The following is an 18,093-nucleotide window of genomic DNA, read 5'->3' as shown; positions in this document are numbered from 1 at the left end:
AATTTTTTAGCATGTGGGTCTGGTAACCTGACGCAAACATAGAAGTTAATAAGATGTAATTATTTTCTGCATCTTTAGCCAAAACTAAATTTTAGCTAATGTAACATATTTTCATTACTGACCCAGATGCAAATTCAAGCCAGATGGAAGCTGACATCTCAGGCTCATAAAGTATCTCAGAAGTCACAAAAGTTCTTACTATATAATTACTGACCGTTCTTAATTGGCAAGTAGAGTTTCAGGCCTGCAGCTCCGGATGCTGCAGCAACAGAAGGTACCATGAAAGCGCAGGCGATGCAGCAGGATATAGAACTTAAGCGAGGGGCGGAAAGGGCGATGCCGGCCCTCGGTGCGGAGCTGAGCAGCATCCACGAGGATCACAGCCAGGACTGCACCATCGTTTTCCCGGGGCGGTTATGGCATCCCGCTTCTTTGGTGTGCCCTGCAAATATTTGCACAGTCAAATATTCATTTAAGCCTCCGTAAGCTACCCCTCAGCAGTCTGTCTGCAAATATGATTTGCAAAACTCTCATCTCCCATTCGAGCGGGCATTTCAGCAGGATCCCTACTCCGATTGAGCAGATTTCAGCTCTCTTAAACCCGAAACTTTTCAAATATCTTACGCCAAGATGGAGGAAATGCCGGTATGTTTATGTTAAAACAATGTTTTAATAAACAGCAGCATAAAATAATCAGTGTTTAATATCATCTCTGGCACGTGAAATACAAAAATGCACATATCTTAATTATAAAATAGCCTTTGTTATTACATTTTCATGCTTGCCTAATTGAAATGCCCATAATTAATAAATCAATCATCAAGTAATACAGTGATTAAACGCATGCAGTGAAAACAAAGAAAAGTATTTGTATAAGGTAGTGGCTGAGTATCACCATAATATATTTCAAGAACATCTACATCAGGTTAAAAATAAAAAAGGAACAGCCCAAGATATAAAATGCAGAGATGTATTTTCACTTCTGCTGTACAAAACATCATCACACTTTTGTGCAAAAAGATAAAAAATAAAGTCATATTATACAACATTGTCAACTGAGCAAAAGATTGTTTTCGTTCCGTGTACAATAAAAAATACTATTCAGTACAAAAGAGAGTCTGTGAAAAACTGTCATGTACACAGCACTTCTGTAACTCATTAAAGTGGTTTCAAATGAATAATCTAGATTGCTTATACCTGAATGAATTTTTAGTAATTATACAAATGTCTTAGTTCTAAGTCGAAAGTTAACACTAATTCACATTATTAGACTTGATAGGCAAAAACTGCTATCAATGGATTTGCTGCCTGATCGAACATGAACTTCCCTTTTTTCAGGGCTTCTGGAGTCATAGTCACTGAAATCACACACTGATCTGAAACAATAAATATTCCTGGGAAAATTGATTGTCATATATAAAATTGTGGTTTGGAGCCTTTCCACTAAACAGTTGCATAGCAACAAAAGGATATAGAATTTCTGCTTTAACTACTAGATTATGAAATGTTATCTTTGAGTAAGTCGATTCAAGGTTCTGAAATTAAAACCCTTTAATTTCATTTCCTTTAAGGCAATTTCTTGGAACTCCAGCCACCTTTAGCAGCCAATAGCAGATGATGTTTATAGACTGCGAGTTGGTAACTCAAGCTATTGTGCTGTCATATAAATGACTTTTTTTGGTCTAAACTCAGACTCCCAACTTAACAAAAAACCAAAATCCTACCTGAAGTAATTTATTCAGCTCTCAGATCACATATTTGAAACATAATCCTTGACTGCAAAATTTACAAATATTTTAACTAGCTATTGGAACCGAAATTGCACAACCAGTAGATCTCCGAATATTTGCATCTCCTAAAAAAAGAGACAAATATTAAAATATGCTTTCAGTATAAAAAAAGTTTCCGTGATTTAAACCACATCAGAGGTTTAAAAAGCTGTGAAAAAGCCTACGAGAAGATGTTTTTCTTTGAAAAAAAAAAAAAAAAAAAAAAAATCCCACTTCCCCTTTTTCCCCTTTTTTGAATTGTCGGTGGCACTGAAAAGAAACAAGGCGTCCATTGACAAAGCTGAGTTGTTCATACCACAATGACCTTTGTCTGGTTGAGTTCTGCCCATCCTGTTAAGCAGTTACACTTCACAGAAGATACTTGCTGCAACGTCTGTTAAGCAACCAGGAGAATCTTTAATAAAATATTTGAATATAAATCTTTGCTACGACTTTTCTAGTTTGTATCGTAAATAGTTATATTTACAACGGCCTCGCTTATTTACAATTCAGCTGAAATCATAGATTCATTTTGTCCATGGATGCTGGCGTCTCCTAATAGGGAAGACTGCTTTGAGTCAATTTTGTAGGGTTTTTGAGTTTTATTTCCAAAAACTGTAATACCGATCCCCCCCGGATGATTAGGAATCGACATGTGGGATAGCAAAGGAATATTCGCTTCCTGGTTGGATCCCGAAGACGGCAAACTCGTGACATGGCCCGTGCTCGTGGATCCGCTGGCGCTGCTGGGAGAACGACTCTTTGGTGGAGGACAGTGCTGGATCACCCTGGGTGGACCTTGCGGTTGGTAGTGAGCGGCTGGGAAAGCGGCATATCCCGGTGGAATCGGGTACCCGTTTATGGGGATGTATCGCTGGTTTTGAGGTATTGGTGGCCCGATGAAGCCGGCGATTTGGCCTTGGGGTATACCTTGTGCCGGAAACATGTAGTTGGGGTACCTGGGATTACTGAGATTACTAACCGGACTGGCGCTGAGGGAAGTCGTTTGAGTGGTGGCATTCCCACCGGAGGGGGTAGTAGAACTCGTGTGACTTGACAGACCCTCCCAGGAGCGCAGCCGGGCGTGGATTTCTTTAAATCGTGGCCTGCGGGAGGGCAGGTCGTGCCAGCACTCAGTCATCAGGCTATACATTCTGGGAGGACAGTCTTCAGAGCACGGCAGCAGTTGTCTTTTCCTGATCATCTCTATGACTTCTTGATTGCTAAATCCGTAATACGGCTGAAGTCCGAAGCTGAATATTTCCCATAAAACAACTCCAAATGACCAAATATCTGAATCGGAAGAGAACTTGCCGTACATAATTGCCTCCGGTGGCATCCAGCGGATCGGCAAGAGAGACTTGTTTTGAACTCTGTAATAATCTGCCGAGTAGATTTCTCTCGAGAGTCCAAGGTCTGAAATTTTCACATGAAGCTGTTCTCCAATTAAAATGTTGCGAGCGGCAAGATCTTTGTGGACAAAAAAATGACTGGACAAGTACTCCATCCCCGCTGCGATCTGGACCGCAATATGCAGGAAATCCCCGTGGTCCAGGCTGGATTTTACAGTCCCATCCTCATCGCTGCTGCACCCGACATCCGAATGCGGCGAGCGCATGATGAGGAACTCGTGGAGGTCTCCTTGGTTCATGTACTCGAAGAGCATGCAGACGGGTTGCTCCTGAGTCACGACGCCTAAGAGGCAAACGATGTTGGGGTGGTGGAGCTCGGCCATGAGAGAGGCTTCTTGCTGGAACTCTGCCCACTGCTGAGGGTTGTTAAAGTCTTTTAGCGTCTTGATAGCAACGAGCTGAGCGTGGTCCATGCCCGGAAGGTAGAGGTGTCCCTTGTAGATCTTGCCGAAAGCACATTCCCCCAGTTCTTCCATGAAACGAACGGCAGACAGGGGTAATTCCTTAGCCTTACTCTGTCAAAGAAAGGACACCAAAAACACGTCAGCAAAATAGGCCTGAAAACGTATTTTTAAGAAAAAGATCTTTTTCGCGCAGGACATCAGCCAAGCAGATGGACACGGGAGCTCCTGGACCACGGAGCTTTTGGCAACGATCCTGCTCAGCCCTGCGAGAGGCGGGCACTGCTGTGACCAGGCCAGGGACAGCCTGAGGGACACCAGCACCCCGACATCGGCGACTCAGGGCTGAGTGCACCCTAATCTCCGTGCACCCTGCTCCAAAACTAAATTTAGAATTACTCTTTACCCTCTACACAAGATCAGTAGAAATAGTAAACACTGGATCTAAATATAGGCAGGAACCCTCAGCATTTCAGCAAGGGCATTTATATATTTGGGCTTGCGCATTTACACACTTAAAACCAAATAATTTCAGGAATTGAGGCAATTCACATACTTTAAGTAAGTACATGCTGAAGTGTTTTTTGGGCCAGAAAACTCTTTCTTTAAAACTATGTCCTTGTAGCCAGTTTTTCCTCGACTTTGCTATTAACCCTTCAATGTGCAGTAGAGACTATTTCTGCTCACACTTGACTCAACGTTCAGTCCTGAAACGTGTAGGAAAGAGTCAGCCAGAAAAAATGAGACAGTGGTCAAAGAAGAAAGGCAAACTTTTTAAAAAACTCTTGTTATTCTGTGTGCTCATATCCACTCGTAGGCCATAAAGAATGTCTGAAAATAATACAACTTAACTTTCACATGTGCTTTTAACACCTACGCCCAAACCCACTCATTCAGGGTCCTCAGCATAGCCACAGGTAGTAATTTAAGGTTAACGAGCGTGGGATCTATGTTTTGTGAATTAGTGTAAACGTTAGCATTTTACATTCCTGAAATAATGTAACGGCAGCTTTACAGTGGCAATACAGGAAAAAATTTGACATTTTAGAAAATCATTTTAGAAAATGACATTTTAGAATGAATGAATTCTAATCGCATTGACCACGTACAACCTTTAGAGAAATACCACAGTAGTAATAATAATAATAACAATAATAATAATAATAGTAATAGTAATAATAATAATGACGACGACGACGATGATGATGATGCCATTTAAGCAGGCAGCCAGTAGACTGTACGGTGATGGCAGGAAATTAGCTATATTGTTGAGGAACAGATGGTTTATATTATACAAATCCTTTAGGCTAAAACTTGTTTAGGTCTGGCATATTGTAAATTATATTTTAGTAATGAAAGTGAAATGACCTCTGTCTGACCTGAGGCTGGGTTCGTCTGTTTGAACCAACATAGTGGAAAACTATGAAAGAAAATGAAGTCATAAAGTTTTGGCAGGAAGGGCTCATTTCAAGTTAAGCGGTTATAAATCTGCTTAGTTTTTGTTTGACAAGTATTTGTCATACATCGGTGTACAAAATGTAAAGAAGTGTAAAATACAGAGGAGGCAGCAGGCCAAAGTAAACCGAGTACAAAGGGAGAGCAGCAAGAGCGAAGCCCAGCGCCTCTATCTCTTTATCGGCTCCTTCCATTAGGTGAATGACACGATGAGCTTAGTTTATTATATTTTTTTGGAAGGCAATTAAAATCCCTTAAAACCGAAACAGGCTTTTGGATGAAACGCTAACGTTTTCATTTGCACGAGCAAACGCACATCCACCTCAGCCGGAGCTTGAAGCCGGAGCGTGTTTTTACCCAAAGCTGACATTAATACTGGATACAGTATTTAAAAATAGGATTCTACTTCCTTTCTTTTACCGCTTTGTTTGAAAGGCAATCAAAACATTTGAGACAGGGAGAGCCGGGTTTCCAAGTGGGAAAATACAGAATTAGCATAAATAAGATGGAAAGCTTTTTTTTTTTTTTTTTGCAACAGATGACTTTGAACATTAAAAGGAAACAGCGGGGTCCGTATTTGCGAACGTTCCTGGGCGAGTTGCTCTCCCGTGCTGAGCCCATGAGGTATCAGCAGTCTGGGTGGAAACCCCCACCTTATTAAAATGATGCTGCCGTTCCCATTATCTTAAATTTAGCCAGGGTTAGTACCCCCAAAATATCTAGTGCAACGGGGACCAAGAAGCAAATCCAAATTTAACAAAATATTCCATGGAGATTGGATGCAAGATGTGGTTTTGTCGCTTAATTAAATGCTTTTTGCGCTATTACCAACATTTTGATATACGGCTACTCTAAGCTCTACGTGAAAGTCGAAATGAAGAACTTCAAAGGAAAATGGAGGTAAATTCACTGGGGACAGCGTGTGTGGGACCGAGGAGTTAAAATATAACAACAGACCAAACTCTGACTGACCCCCCCGGGCAGACACCCCGCACAACAGCCCTGTTGGCACCTCGACACCAGCACCCAGTGCCCGCAACACCATTTAAAACAGGAATTCTCGTGTTAAGAGATAAAAACAGCCCTGTGTGCAGTTTGTATTACTAACAGGCAAGAGCAGCGCTGCATTTTCCGGCAGAGCCACACGGTGGGTTTGCTTTTATCGCCGACTTAAAAGCGAGTCTCCTGCTCTTTCGGGGTGCGCTGGAATTTTCCTCTTACTGTGTCTGTGTCTGACTGCGGCTCCACAGACGGGGGGCAGCGCCCCCGAAAGAGGGACTGGTGAGACAGCTCCATCCATCCCTGCAGTCACCGGGATACAGCTACTTCAGTCATTTTCTCTAGGCTGCCACAATTAACTCCTCATAACCCAATTCTATCAACTCGACGTTTAAGATCAAGCAACAGCAGTAACCCTTAGCTACTTTATTGAACTTAAGAGGAAAACTGCTCCAGAATTTATTCAGAGACGGAGAACACAGCTCCTGAAGTACAAGTGCAAGCTTTCCTGACGCCGAGCGATGAGCTCTGCTGAAAGTCTACCTACACCAGCGATATTGGAGGGTTGGAGTTGGCATTGCTGCAACTCAATACAATCAGAATTTGGATTCATTTTGCTATGTCATTCTCTAACAAAAATAACAGCTTACCCAAAGGCACGAAACCACAGTCTACGCAGTTTCTATTCTAATTGCTGGTAGATATTAGTTTTCCCTCTGAAATGCTTCAGAAGAACTATCTCCAGCAAGTTGTGGAAGAGAACTGGCATGAAAAACCAGGCAGAAACTCATTTCCAGGGCCTTATTCTGCCCGTAGGTGGCAGGAGGCAGTTACAGCCCTGGAGGGGGTGATCCACACAGGTTTGCAAAGTGGCTGCCGAGCCAATAAACAAGGAGCTCAGGGTTAATCATACTTAAATCTAAAAATGGTTTTAAAAAACACTTCATGAACCTGGGACCACGGTGAAGGCAAACAATACCAGCAGCAAGAGCCGCTGTGCATCAGCTGTGCCGGCCAGAACCGCAGGCAGGTTTTTAAGATTCTGGTTTGGTAATTTCTCTTTTTAAGGGAGAGAACGGGTAAGCCTGAAAAAACAGGGAACAAATCTTTCCAAAGTGCTTTCAGCTGAGTGAAAGGTGACATACGACTACAGCAGACCCATGAGAAAAACCTCTCTCGAGAAAATGCTGAATCACGTCTTTATCTGCACTACTTTCTAACTGAAATGAGGCAATTTAGAGATGCTTCAGTAACGGGTTGCTTGCTTTATTACGAGAAACCTCCAGCTCCTATTTATCCAGATACACGGACACACACAGGAATTACCTCCACAGGTCCGGCACACTTGCTATGCTGCTGACAAAAAAAGTCCTTACAAAAATTCCAGCTAAAGGCACCAGCAGAAACTGCGATTTCAAATCACCTCAATATTTCAGCGCTGAGCTGATCAAAGCATTTCACTCCCTGCTGTTACAGAGAGCAAGTGTGGAAGCAGAAACGAAGGGTTACCTTTGGTTTGTAGGCGTTGAGCATCGACATCTCCACATTTTGTCCTCTCACGTGCTTGGGCTGCCTTTGAACGGGAGGGGAGGAAGACTTCTGATTGTTGCGGCAGATGCAGATGAAGAAGAAGAGCAAGGCTATGGCCAGGGGAATGGTAACACTTGGCACCAGGATATACAGGATTTCCATTTTATTCTTTTCCTTGGAATCTTTATAATCTGGGTTAAAAAAAACAACAAACAAACAACAATGAATGAAGTATCCCACAGAGTCAAATACATCCCTGGGTCAATTATAGCGTTGAGTAAAATATCCAGGTAATACTATTGCAATGCACCTTGAACACTCTTTTATTACCTTAAGAAAAACAGAGCAATTAATTTTGTTGAGTAACATTTCTATAAGAACACAGAATGGCCAGGAACCATTTCCCTGCATCACGTCAGTCCAAAACAAGTTCTGGTCATGAAATAGCTGGACTGAGAGGTGGCTCTTGCTTGGGGTGAAATGAAGTAATGGTCAAACGTGGGTCCACAGAAAAGTTAATTTCTAAAATAGCTTACGGAAGAAAGGCTCTGGTGGGATTAGGGACTCCATTTTTTAATATGTACATTAGGTTTTGGTGCCATAGTTTCCTTAATTCAACAGAAAAGTGGGAAGCCATTAAAAAGGATGGTTTTATTCCCTTATTTATTTCCAGCCTCGTGTTCTCAACATCTCCTAGCACTGGCCAAAGCATTTGTGTGGCCACCCAGGGCACTGGAACAAACAACACATGCAACAGAAAACATATGTTCTAGTTAGTTTTAGGTGCAGGAGCAGGACAATTAGGGACACTAGAGCAGAAGAAATGGAGAACACCTGGGAAATGGCAAGAAAGAGTGAGAACCATCCTGGTTTTTATCCCTGGAAGTCAGGAAAGGGCTTCAGAAAGTCTGAACACAGAGAAAAGCTGTAGCATTATCTTAAAAAAAACTTATATCCTGAGGACTTGGTTTTAATAGGATTAACGGGGTAATGGGAAAGCCCATCCCTCTCAAATCAGGACACAACTATACGCTACGAGTGTGTCATTTGCAGGGTGGCAAATGCTGGCCCAAAGGACACAGCAACGTTAGTTGAAAGGAAAGGTAGAGTGTGGATAAAAAAAGAAGGATCCGGAAGAGGTTGGGAAGCTGGTTTATTTAACATCGTGCGAGTGATAGCTGCAACGTTTGCTCCCTCCGCACACAGCCAGGGAGCGAGTGATTAATTTTGGAAAGATGAAACCCTCTTCTACCAGTGGCCAGCGAGGGACAGCCGGGACACCAGACGCTCGCCTCCCTCCAGCTGGCTCTGGTTTCACAGGGCACCTCACTGAGAGGAACTTTAAAGATCACCTTGGGCTGCAGGACTGGTTGTTTCCAAGGGAGATGGTGAAAGTCCACGGCAGCATCAGGCTGAGAGGATTCTGGCAGAACGGGGAATGTTTTATTATTTCTACAGGGTCATTGCAGTTTGTTTGTCTGTGTTTTCCAGGCTGGATTTGTACAAATGCTTAGCAGCCCACACAGATATCTTTTATGCACTTAATTAAACATGAACTTGATCTGAAGCTTGGGTTGGACTCAAATTGTGACAGAGGCAAAGTTCAAATGGTTCTGGATGTCCCTTTGCATAACCCCTCTCCTCTTACAGGCTCACACCGTCCTTCTGCTCCCCCCACGCTCCTTTTTGGCCATTCTTTTTAGATTAAGTTGTGCCATCTGGTTTTTAATTGAGAGGAGAGGTAGTGCAAATATTTCTATGGGTTTTGGGAAACAAGAGAGGACTAAAGCACCCCCGAACAGTCTCCCTGTGCCCAGCAGAAGGCCAGTGTGTGCTCTCACCCTGTCTTCAGAGAATGTCCAGCTCTGGGTTTCCTTCAGGAGTTGCTGCCCTCTAGCATGGACACACAATCAGTGCCCTTTTTCCTTCCCCTTCAAAACCTTCTTAGGTTTGTCTTTGCTAAGCCTCCTGCTCCAATTACTCCATGTTTAACATCTTCCTATATTCAGGTTGACAAACTTTTATGAAACAAATCTATTGCAGCTTGTGAGACAACTGAAAGATACAGTTGAAGGAAGAAAAAGAAAGCACCAGCACGAGGCAGACGGGGACCTGGGCACCAGTTCATCACCTGAGCTATTCCAGTCAAAGGGAATTATTATTCCTATTAAGCAGCAGCCCCTGCCGTGAAGCCTCAGTAGGTTAACAGGTTTCTTGGGAGCCACCCTAATTAAGTCCATTTTCCATCTAGGCATGTCCTGGTGAGGCAGAATGCACAATACTTATTAAAATGTGCCTGAAATGGCTCTTTCAGCCAGTGCAGAACCAGCAGAATGCCAATCCCACATGGTATTTTGGTTTTAATATGCAGATTAGCATTTAACACTTAAATTACTACTCACCTGATATAGCTCTATTTGTCTGTATTTAGAATAATAATGCCAGCTGCACAGCGAGTACCATTTAAGGTAGTGGTGAGAGGTAATTAAAACCCTTGTCGGGAATTCTTCAAGCCAGCCAAACTCTCTCATCTATTATCTAGCAAAACGTTCAAATCAGAGACTTTTGCAACACGTCCAAAAGCGTCCCGCTTTCAGCTGTTTCAGATCAAAAGACGGAGCCAGTCCTGGGATCTCGGAGCCCATCCAGAGGGTCCCTGGCAAGCAGCCCCCCCATCAACTCTTAATTATCCAATTATCCCAAAGTTGTGGAAAACACAAAATGTACAGGGCCGAATGGTTGTGCAGCAACAGTGCAGTGAGTACAGAAAGCTCAGCAGCATCGCTGGAGCTGGTGGACACACAGAGACCCCTGAGTTTGCCCAAACGCCCGGGGTCTGAGCCACTTCTCCTCACCCGGAGCGGCCCAAGCACCTGCAGCTCCTGGGGTGGGGAGCCAAGAGCCGACATACGTGGAGTCCTGCTACTTAGATCCCCATTTTTGTACTGAAGGGCTGAAAAAGATCCTTGGAACAGTTTTATAGATTGAACTATTCTTGTGCACTGTGGCCAATTCTGGGCCCCCCACTTCCAGAAGGACAGGGAACTGCTGGAGAGAGTCCAGCGGAGGCTACAGAGGTGATCAAGGGACTGGAGCATCTCTCTGCTGAGGAAAGGCTGAGAGACCTGGGGCTGTTCAGCTGGAGAAGAGCAGACTGAGAGGGGATCTCATCGATGCTGAGCAATAGCTAAAGGGCAGGTGGCAAGAGGATGGGGCCAGACTCTTCTCAGTGGTGCCCGGGGACAGGACAAGGGGCAACGGACACAAGCTGGAACCCAGGAAATTCCATCTCAACATGAGGAGGAACTTCTTTCCTGTGAGGGTGGCAGAGCCCTGGAACAGGCTGCCCAGAGAGGGTGTGGGGTCTCCTTCTCCAGAGATATTCAAAACACACCTAGACACGTTCCTGTCCAACTGCTCTGGGTGACCCTGCTCTAGCAAGGGGTTGAACGAGGTGATCTCCAGAGGTCCCTTCCAACCCCTACCATTCTGTGATTCTGTGTAGTCAGTCTATTACCATGCCTAATTAACAAGAAAAATAACTGCAGTTAAATGCACTGAAATAATAGCAAAAGAGATACAGGACTCTAAACAGTGTGTGTGAATGTTAGAGAGGGTTTGAGATGCACATGACAGAGCCCAGACTGTCTGCCTTTCCCCTCATCTACTCTTTCAGTAAGAACATAATTTAGATCCCATTTTGGCACCGACTCCCATCTTTCCATTAATTGAAAAAGACTTTGGAGCAGGCTCAGAACATGTCTCCCTGCAGGAATGTTCATAACCATAACCAGAAATAATTTAATTTGGTTCTGGCTATCGAACAGTAACATCAAAAGGTATCTCCTTTCCGAGGGGAAAGGTAACGTTACCGTGACAACTTGTAGGCAACATACAATTTTGTGTGAAACTTTGTACCGTGAATTTCCAGCCCATTTCTGGGTACATTTCTGGCATGTCCATGCGAATAACTGTATTTTTTTCTTGGCACGCTGTCAATATTGTTATTTCTAAATGCAGATAAAACCATTAGGAACCATTCGTTCAGGTCTTCCATCCACTCCCCCCGGGTCTCAGAAAAGGGGAATAAAATGAGAGCTGAATCTCCATTTTTGTTCATTTTGCAAAACCAAAACGCAGCCAGGGCAGTCGTGTAAACACAAACTTAAGATACGGCTAAGAGGTTCTGGCAAGATCATCTCTATTTTTTCAACAAGGCCCGAGCCTCGTTTAAGTGAGGTTTGCATTTATTGAAACGGCTCTTAATAAACCAAGCGAAATGGAGAATGTTTTACAACCACTTTGTGGATCAGCGTCAAAGAGTGCGGCTTCTGGGATCCGATTTAATTTGGGACTAAGGGGTCGTATTGATCCTATTGATCCTGGAAAGCCTGGGACGCTTGGGCTGGCAACGGGCTGCTGCTTCTCCACCTCCTGGCCCCAGTTAAATATCTTCATGCCAGCTGTCCCAGTTTGAAGTAAAACCGAACCAATTTTCTGTTCTGTAACTTTACATCCCAGCCAGGCCTCCTCTAACTCTCTGAAATTAACGGCACATTGTGGAGAAAACTGCTCCTTCTCAGAATGATCAGCCCAATGTTTGTGCTCCAGGCCAAGGGACGGTGAGCAGAGAGGCCCTTGCTTATCCTTATTGCCATAACAACCAAGGGCAGCCCATTTCGTTATTTGCCCCCTTAGAGGGTCGGAAACGGAAAAAACGTAAAGAGGTCACATCGGTGGGGAGGAAGGGACAGGAGAGGTGACCCAAACCTGACCAACTGGGGTATTCCATCCCATCTGCCCCACGCTCAGTATAAAGGCTGAGGGATCAAAGGGTCAGCCCCTTCCTGCGATGGCCGACGTCCAGAGAGGACTCTGTCTGTCCACCTGCCTTTGATCCCGATCCGTGTGTTCCTGACTCCAGAGCTGGAATCCAGTTCCCATTCGTCACCGAGTCCAGTCTGGGACTTCCCCAGTGCCTGCCGGTGACGTGACTGTCATCCTGGGAGCTTGATACGGTTTTGTATATATATTGTATCTATTTCATTATTTTCTTCTTTATTTTTATTTTAATATTAATTCTTCATTAAAATAGTTTAGTTCATTCTAAACTTCTGAATCTCGTTATCTCTTTCTCCTCCTCTCTCCTCTTTTGTGGGGGGGGGCAGAAGCGAGGGAAAGGGCCATCTGTCGGTCCGGTTTTGGTAAATTCGGCCGAAACCACGACACCAGCACTTTGTGCACAGCTCCCCCCTACTTTTGCAAGGTTGTGGTACGGACATAACACAATGAAACATAAAAAAGGCCGGTAATTACCACATGCCGGGACGTCACAAAGCTCAGACTTAAAGTTCTCATCTAAGGTGAAGCACCACGGGGCATCCTTCTGGTTCCCGGGGTTGCGGCAGTAGGAGTGGCCCCCGTTGAGCTCGGGGTACCTGATGGCGGTGAAGGTGTGAGTGTGGGGGTACTGCGAATTCCAGGGCTGGCACTGCCGCCCCGACCGGGTCACGCTCACCGTCCCCCGGTAATCCACTCCCGTGCTGTTGTAGCATTTGTGGTCTGAAAAAAAAGAAAATTAAATTTAAAAAAAAAACCCAAAAACTGAAATAATAAAATAAAAATTAATAAAATAAAATAAAATATAATATAATAAAATAATAAAATAAAAACGCCAAAGCAACAGTTGGTGAGGGCAAGGCAGACGGCCAACACACCCCGGGAGCCTGCGCCGCCGGCATCCCCCAGCCCCAGCGCAGCGCTGCTGGCCCGGGGCCGGGAAACCCAGTTTGGGAGCACGGGCTCCCAATTTGCTGCGGCTGTAAGGCAGGGCCTGCTTTGCATTCACATTCCTGGGAGGATTTAAAGCTTATGCTTCTGTAATGAAAACAGCTTATGCCAAGCGTTTTTAATATAAGATACACAAAAGAAGTAAAAACTACAGTGGGAACCTGAATTGCAGCCATTATTTTCATATGAAGGTGGAGAATTTGTGGGAGCCACGTTTTATATTTGACTATTCAGATGTAGAAGGGCTGTGAACAGGGCTGCAGCCCAGCCTGATCAAAGAGCGAGCTCAGCCCATGCCTAAAATTAGGCTTTATTAGGCAGGGACAGCCACGGACCCGGCCCCTGTAGATGTTCCTCCCTCCCTACGCTGCACCCACAGGGGGCTCCTGCGGGAGGACGGGGGGGGGCTGAAGCTACCGACGATCCTCAGTACTCAAATGCTTACGCTGTCGTGGTTTCCTACGTCATATCAATCAGAAAAGAGCTGGAACCAATAAACAGCATTTAGCGTGAGCCCATAGGCAGCTGAAGAAATAACTGAAAATAATATTTCTGAGTTTCTCCGTGGTCAGGAGTAGGGGAGAAGCGCAGGAGAGGGGTGACTCAAGAGCACGGTGTCTGCGAGCTCTCAAAGCCCAGCCCCAGCTCGGATGCACAAGCCCTTACAGCCAACCTTTTCACAGCGGTACTTTTTTATACGGAGAAACAGGCGGTTTTCACTCACTTTTATTTATGGGATCTGCCATTGGGATGCCAATGCGGATACAATTGACAGCTTCGGGGCTATCTGGCTGGGGAAGGTCTTCGCAGTTGGGCAGCTTTAATCTCATCAGAATCATGGGATTAGACCTTGCAAAAATATACTCCGTCTGACAGAGGACATTTTCCAGAATTTCGCATTCGTCGCGGCACAAGTCTCGGGGCTTGGGAGCCGAGGAAGTCTCATCGCAGTAGGGGAAGGCGTAATGGCACAGCGAAGGAATAGCGAACTGGGAGCATTTATCCGACAAATGGCTGGAAGTGCCAATCATGGTGAAGGCAGCTGGAAAATATACGAAAGGATTTTACTCAACCCGGCGGGAATTTTATCCCGGCGCTCTCGCCTCCCCAGCATAACCCGCACTTCCCAAAGCCACTATTATTTTCAGATGTTCAGGTGACGAACGGGCCTCGCAGAAGCACAGTGCGCTAATTACATTAAAAGTTATTAACGATGCTGATTTTGCTGACAGAGAAAACACATCTGGTTTTCACCATGGGATTAATGTTAAGTGTGCTACCAAAACCCCAAACCTAATTACACTTTTCCCCCCCCCCAAATAATTTATAACGGTTTGCAAAGTCGTTTCATATTTGGATGTCTTTTACCCAGCAGGGGAAAACCCAAGTCCCTGCAGGCTGCAGGATGACAGTACCAGCACCTTCGTGGAAGGTGACAGCTTTGAGAATATTCCAAGTGACTTTTCAAGCAAAATAAATGACATGAGATTATGAACTGTTGATGTACAGAAACCATCGGCCTCTCCTGTGAGCAACGCGGAACTCTTTCTCCCAATGCTGACAGCGTTTACAAATTGAAGCAAGAACACTCTTGGGGGAAGAGAAATTTGGGATATTCTGACGGCAAGAGAAATCCTGAATACAGGCAAGACGATTTCTGGGTAGGACTTGGCTGAGATTAATGAATATAAAAACCCAGAGAAGCATCGTGGTACTTATGAGGCCTCAGCTTGAATTCAGCCCCCCCAGCAGCACAGCATCTCTTACAAAACCAATGAAAAATTGTTCTTTACTAAATCTAAAGGGAAAACTTGACCTGCTGAATTATTTACGCATACGTTATCTTATGCTGGAAGAGGTGCAGCCTCTTCCGGCACTTCTGGTTCTACTAAACGATCTCAACCACCTAATAATCAACTAAGTCTGGTATCCCTTCACTTTTCAAATCTGCTTGGGCAAAGCAGCTCAAAGTAGCCTGGCTTTGAGCTGTTCCCAGAAGCTGGAGATACGCAACCCCTTTTCCTTGGAAAATCATATTTTAGTTTTCTTTGGGGGAGCTGGATCAGCAGAGACACAGGAGCTGCTCAGACCATCACTCTTCGGAGGACCCTCTCCACAGACACTGCACGAGGCAGGAGTCCTGGGAGAGCTTTGTGCTGGGAAGCAGGAGAGGATAAAGAGGAAATAAAAAGAATATTGCAGTTTATAAAACTCTCACAGCTTTTTGGGAAAAAGACAGCTTCCTGGGAAAGAAGCAGGAGCATTTTTTTACCCACCTGTAATCTGATTTTCTATTTCACCTTGCATATGCAAAGACTCCATGTAAATGGTTCGATTCCCAATAAATCGCGCGCAGGCGATCCCCCGGTAGGGCTGGCAGAACCCGTCCTCTTCATACTCGTCCCTGAAATCAATCATAAGCACAAAAGGGTGAAACATTCCACATGCGACTTCGCAACAAAACGTCCCTCCGGGGAGCTGGCGCTTGTATTATCCCAGGCCGAAGCGAGGGGCTCGCTGGGTTTGTCCTGCGCTGGGCGATTCGTTCTGGGGGGGGGCTCACCCAGCGCAAGACACCCCCTGTGTGCCGCTGTCCCCTCCGGTAAGAGCCTGTGATAAGGGATTATATGGTCTTTAGGCAGCGCAGGGGGGACGGCAGGGGCTTTGTGCCCCGGGTGATTCTAACCCTAAGGGGTTCCCGCACCGCTGCAGGTAGTTTTCAGTATCTCAGGAATACAAGGATTATATCCCTACATTCAATAAGATCTTGAATATTTATTTATTTTTTAAAACAAACTTCAGCTGCCTGGTAAAAATAGCTGGTGGCATTTCAGGTTAGACAGAAAACGCATCAACGTTATATGAAATTAATGATTTCTGCATGAGGGGAAAGGCTACATTTAGGAATATACCCAGCCTTGATTACAAGAAAAAAGACAAACTGCCTGATAAAAAAACATTTATGTTTATTTAAAGCAGCCAACATGCTGTTTTCTCTTCTTGAACCAAACTTGTCCTTTGTATTGATAAACATAGCAGGAAGAGTCATGCCAGCAGAGGCAGAATTTAAAGCCTATATAGAAAATCAAACCACTCCCAGCACTGATACCCTTGAAATAGGAAATGTTTCTTCAATCTTCCCCGAGTGTGGTAACAGTTATTGCTAAAACAGAACCAAAGCTAAGACGGGAGTTAAACAGACAGATTTCTTTCATTAGGTGCTTTGTTTTATGCAATATAGGAGACATTTAATACATAAATCCAGATGTGAAATTATTTGCCAATATTCTTCAAACAAAGCAAAGAGAGGAAATTGCTAAACCTCTGAAGAGCAGAGCAGTCGCTGCTTATTTTGAACAGATAACCAACAGCCGAGTGCTGGCACACAGCAGATAGTTTTATGGATGTTTTGAGGAGGGGTTTGCATACGTGAGCGCTGAAACATGCACCCAACTCCATGAATCAGCTCTTTTACTTTCTTGCTTCGAGAAGCCACTTGGAGATATTTGGGACACATTTTTCTGGAAATACAGACACCTCGGCTCTGCCTAAAGGGAGATGCTTAATGACAATTTGCGGATAATTTGTTATTCTTGCCGGTACTCACCCAAGACAGCTACTATGTATGATATCAGAATATCCCTGAGTACCATCACAGCTGGGGAGGGGACACCTTGCTTTCTTTGTGTGCTTTTTTTTTTTTTTTCAGAATTCATCCTCCCCCAGACGCCCAAAGCCAAACAGTGGCATCAGACTATGCCTTAATAGGGAAAAAAAAAAATCAGAGCTTTTTTAATCAACTCTGCCATTAAGTTTAACAAAAGACACTTTCATCCCCTCCCGAAGACCTTGGCTGTGAGAGCTTGGAAATGCAAATCACGTTTAGCTTCTTTGAAGTCACCCACCCATTGTGTGCACGGCTTAGAGCGAGCGGCCGGCCGGGCTCCCCAGCGCCCTGTCACAGCGGCCAGGGCCAGCTAATGGGATTAGCGGGAAGAAGTGCCAGGGTCGCCTTCCAGGACACCTCAAACATCTCCCGGCACTCCTCCACTACCAGCTCCGGAGCGCCGTATTCACGCGGCGTTGTTTTCCAGCTCACGGGGAGAAGCTAGACGCCATGGATTAAGGGCGGTAATTTATGACTGTGAAGACAAGGGGGGTGGGAAAGAGGGATGGTCGAGATGGAAACCTCCTTCCACAGACATCTCACATCAGTTGAGAAATCAACGGGAAGGGCTCCAGGCTTCATTGGATGATGGTCCCAAGATGTTCCCGAGTACACTGAAAATTGGATTGCAAAAGCGCAACCCTTAAACTGCCAATTAAACTCTTAATTAACTAGAGCGATAGTAAGCTCAGATGTCTCAGATAATGGATAGTATTCAGCCAAAAGATGCTCTGAGATGTAAACAGAGACACACAACCACATCCATGTGTTTCTGCATGGAGTCAGCACTGGCAAAAATATTTTTACTCTGTTGGTTCTTGAAGAGAAGACAAAACAGCTGAAACCTGAGCAGAAAACCCACAACAGCTACTGCAGGCTCTGGAGGTCAATTCTCCATTTCCTAATCAATAGATCCCCCAAGAGGGATCAGAAATATTAGTGAGAGCCTGGCCCAGGTCGCCCAGAGAAGCTGTGGCTGCCCCATCCCTGGAGGGGTTCAAGGCCAGGTTGGAGGGGGCTTGGAGCAACCTGGTCTGGTGGGAGGTGTCCCTGCCCAGGGCAGGGGGTTG

General features: G+C 44.9%; 1 protein-coding gene across 2 annotated transcripts in view; it reads right to left on the bottom strand.

Moving 5' to 3' along the window:
* Positions 1–659: 659 nt before the first annotated feature.
* The window catches only part of ROR1 (receptor tyrosine kinase like orphan receptor 1), a 174,802-nt gene continuing 157,368 nt past the window's right edge, over positions 660–18,093 (bottom strand). For both annotated transcript variants that reach the window (XM_074151650.1, XM_074151651.1), the window contains 5 exons: positions 15,633–15,760; positions 14,081–14,398; positions 12,883–13,128; positions 7,546–7,757; positions 660–3,696 (listed from right to left, as the gene is read on the bottom strand). In XM_074151650.1, coding sequence (XP_074007751.1) covers positions 2,272–3,696; positions 7,546–7,757; positions 12,883–13,128; positions 14,081–14,398; positions 15,633–15,760 — 2,329 coding nt within the window. In that variant the 3' untranslated portion in view covers positions 660–2,271. The remainder of the gene's footprint in view (positions 3,697–7,545; positions 7,758–12,882; positions 13,129–14,080; positions 14,399–15,632; positions 15,761–18,093) is intronic.

The sequence above is a fragment of the Numenius arquata genome, chromosome 8, assembly GCF_964106895.1.
Source record: "Numenius arquata chromosome 8, bNumArq3.hap1.1, whole genome shotgun sequence".
Classification (NCBI taxonomy): domain Eukaryota; kingdom Metazoa; phylum Chordata; class Aves; order Charadriiformes; family Scolopacidae; genus Numenius; species Numenius arquata.
This window is presented reverse-complemented; position numbering and strand designations above follow the sequence as displayed.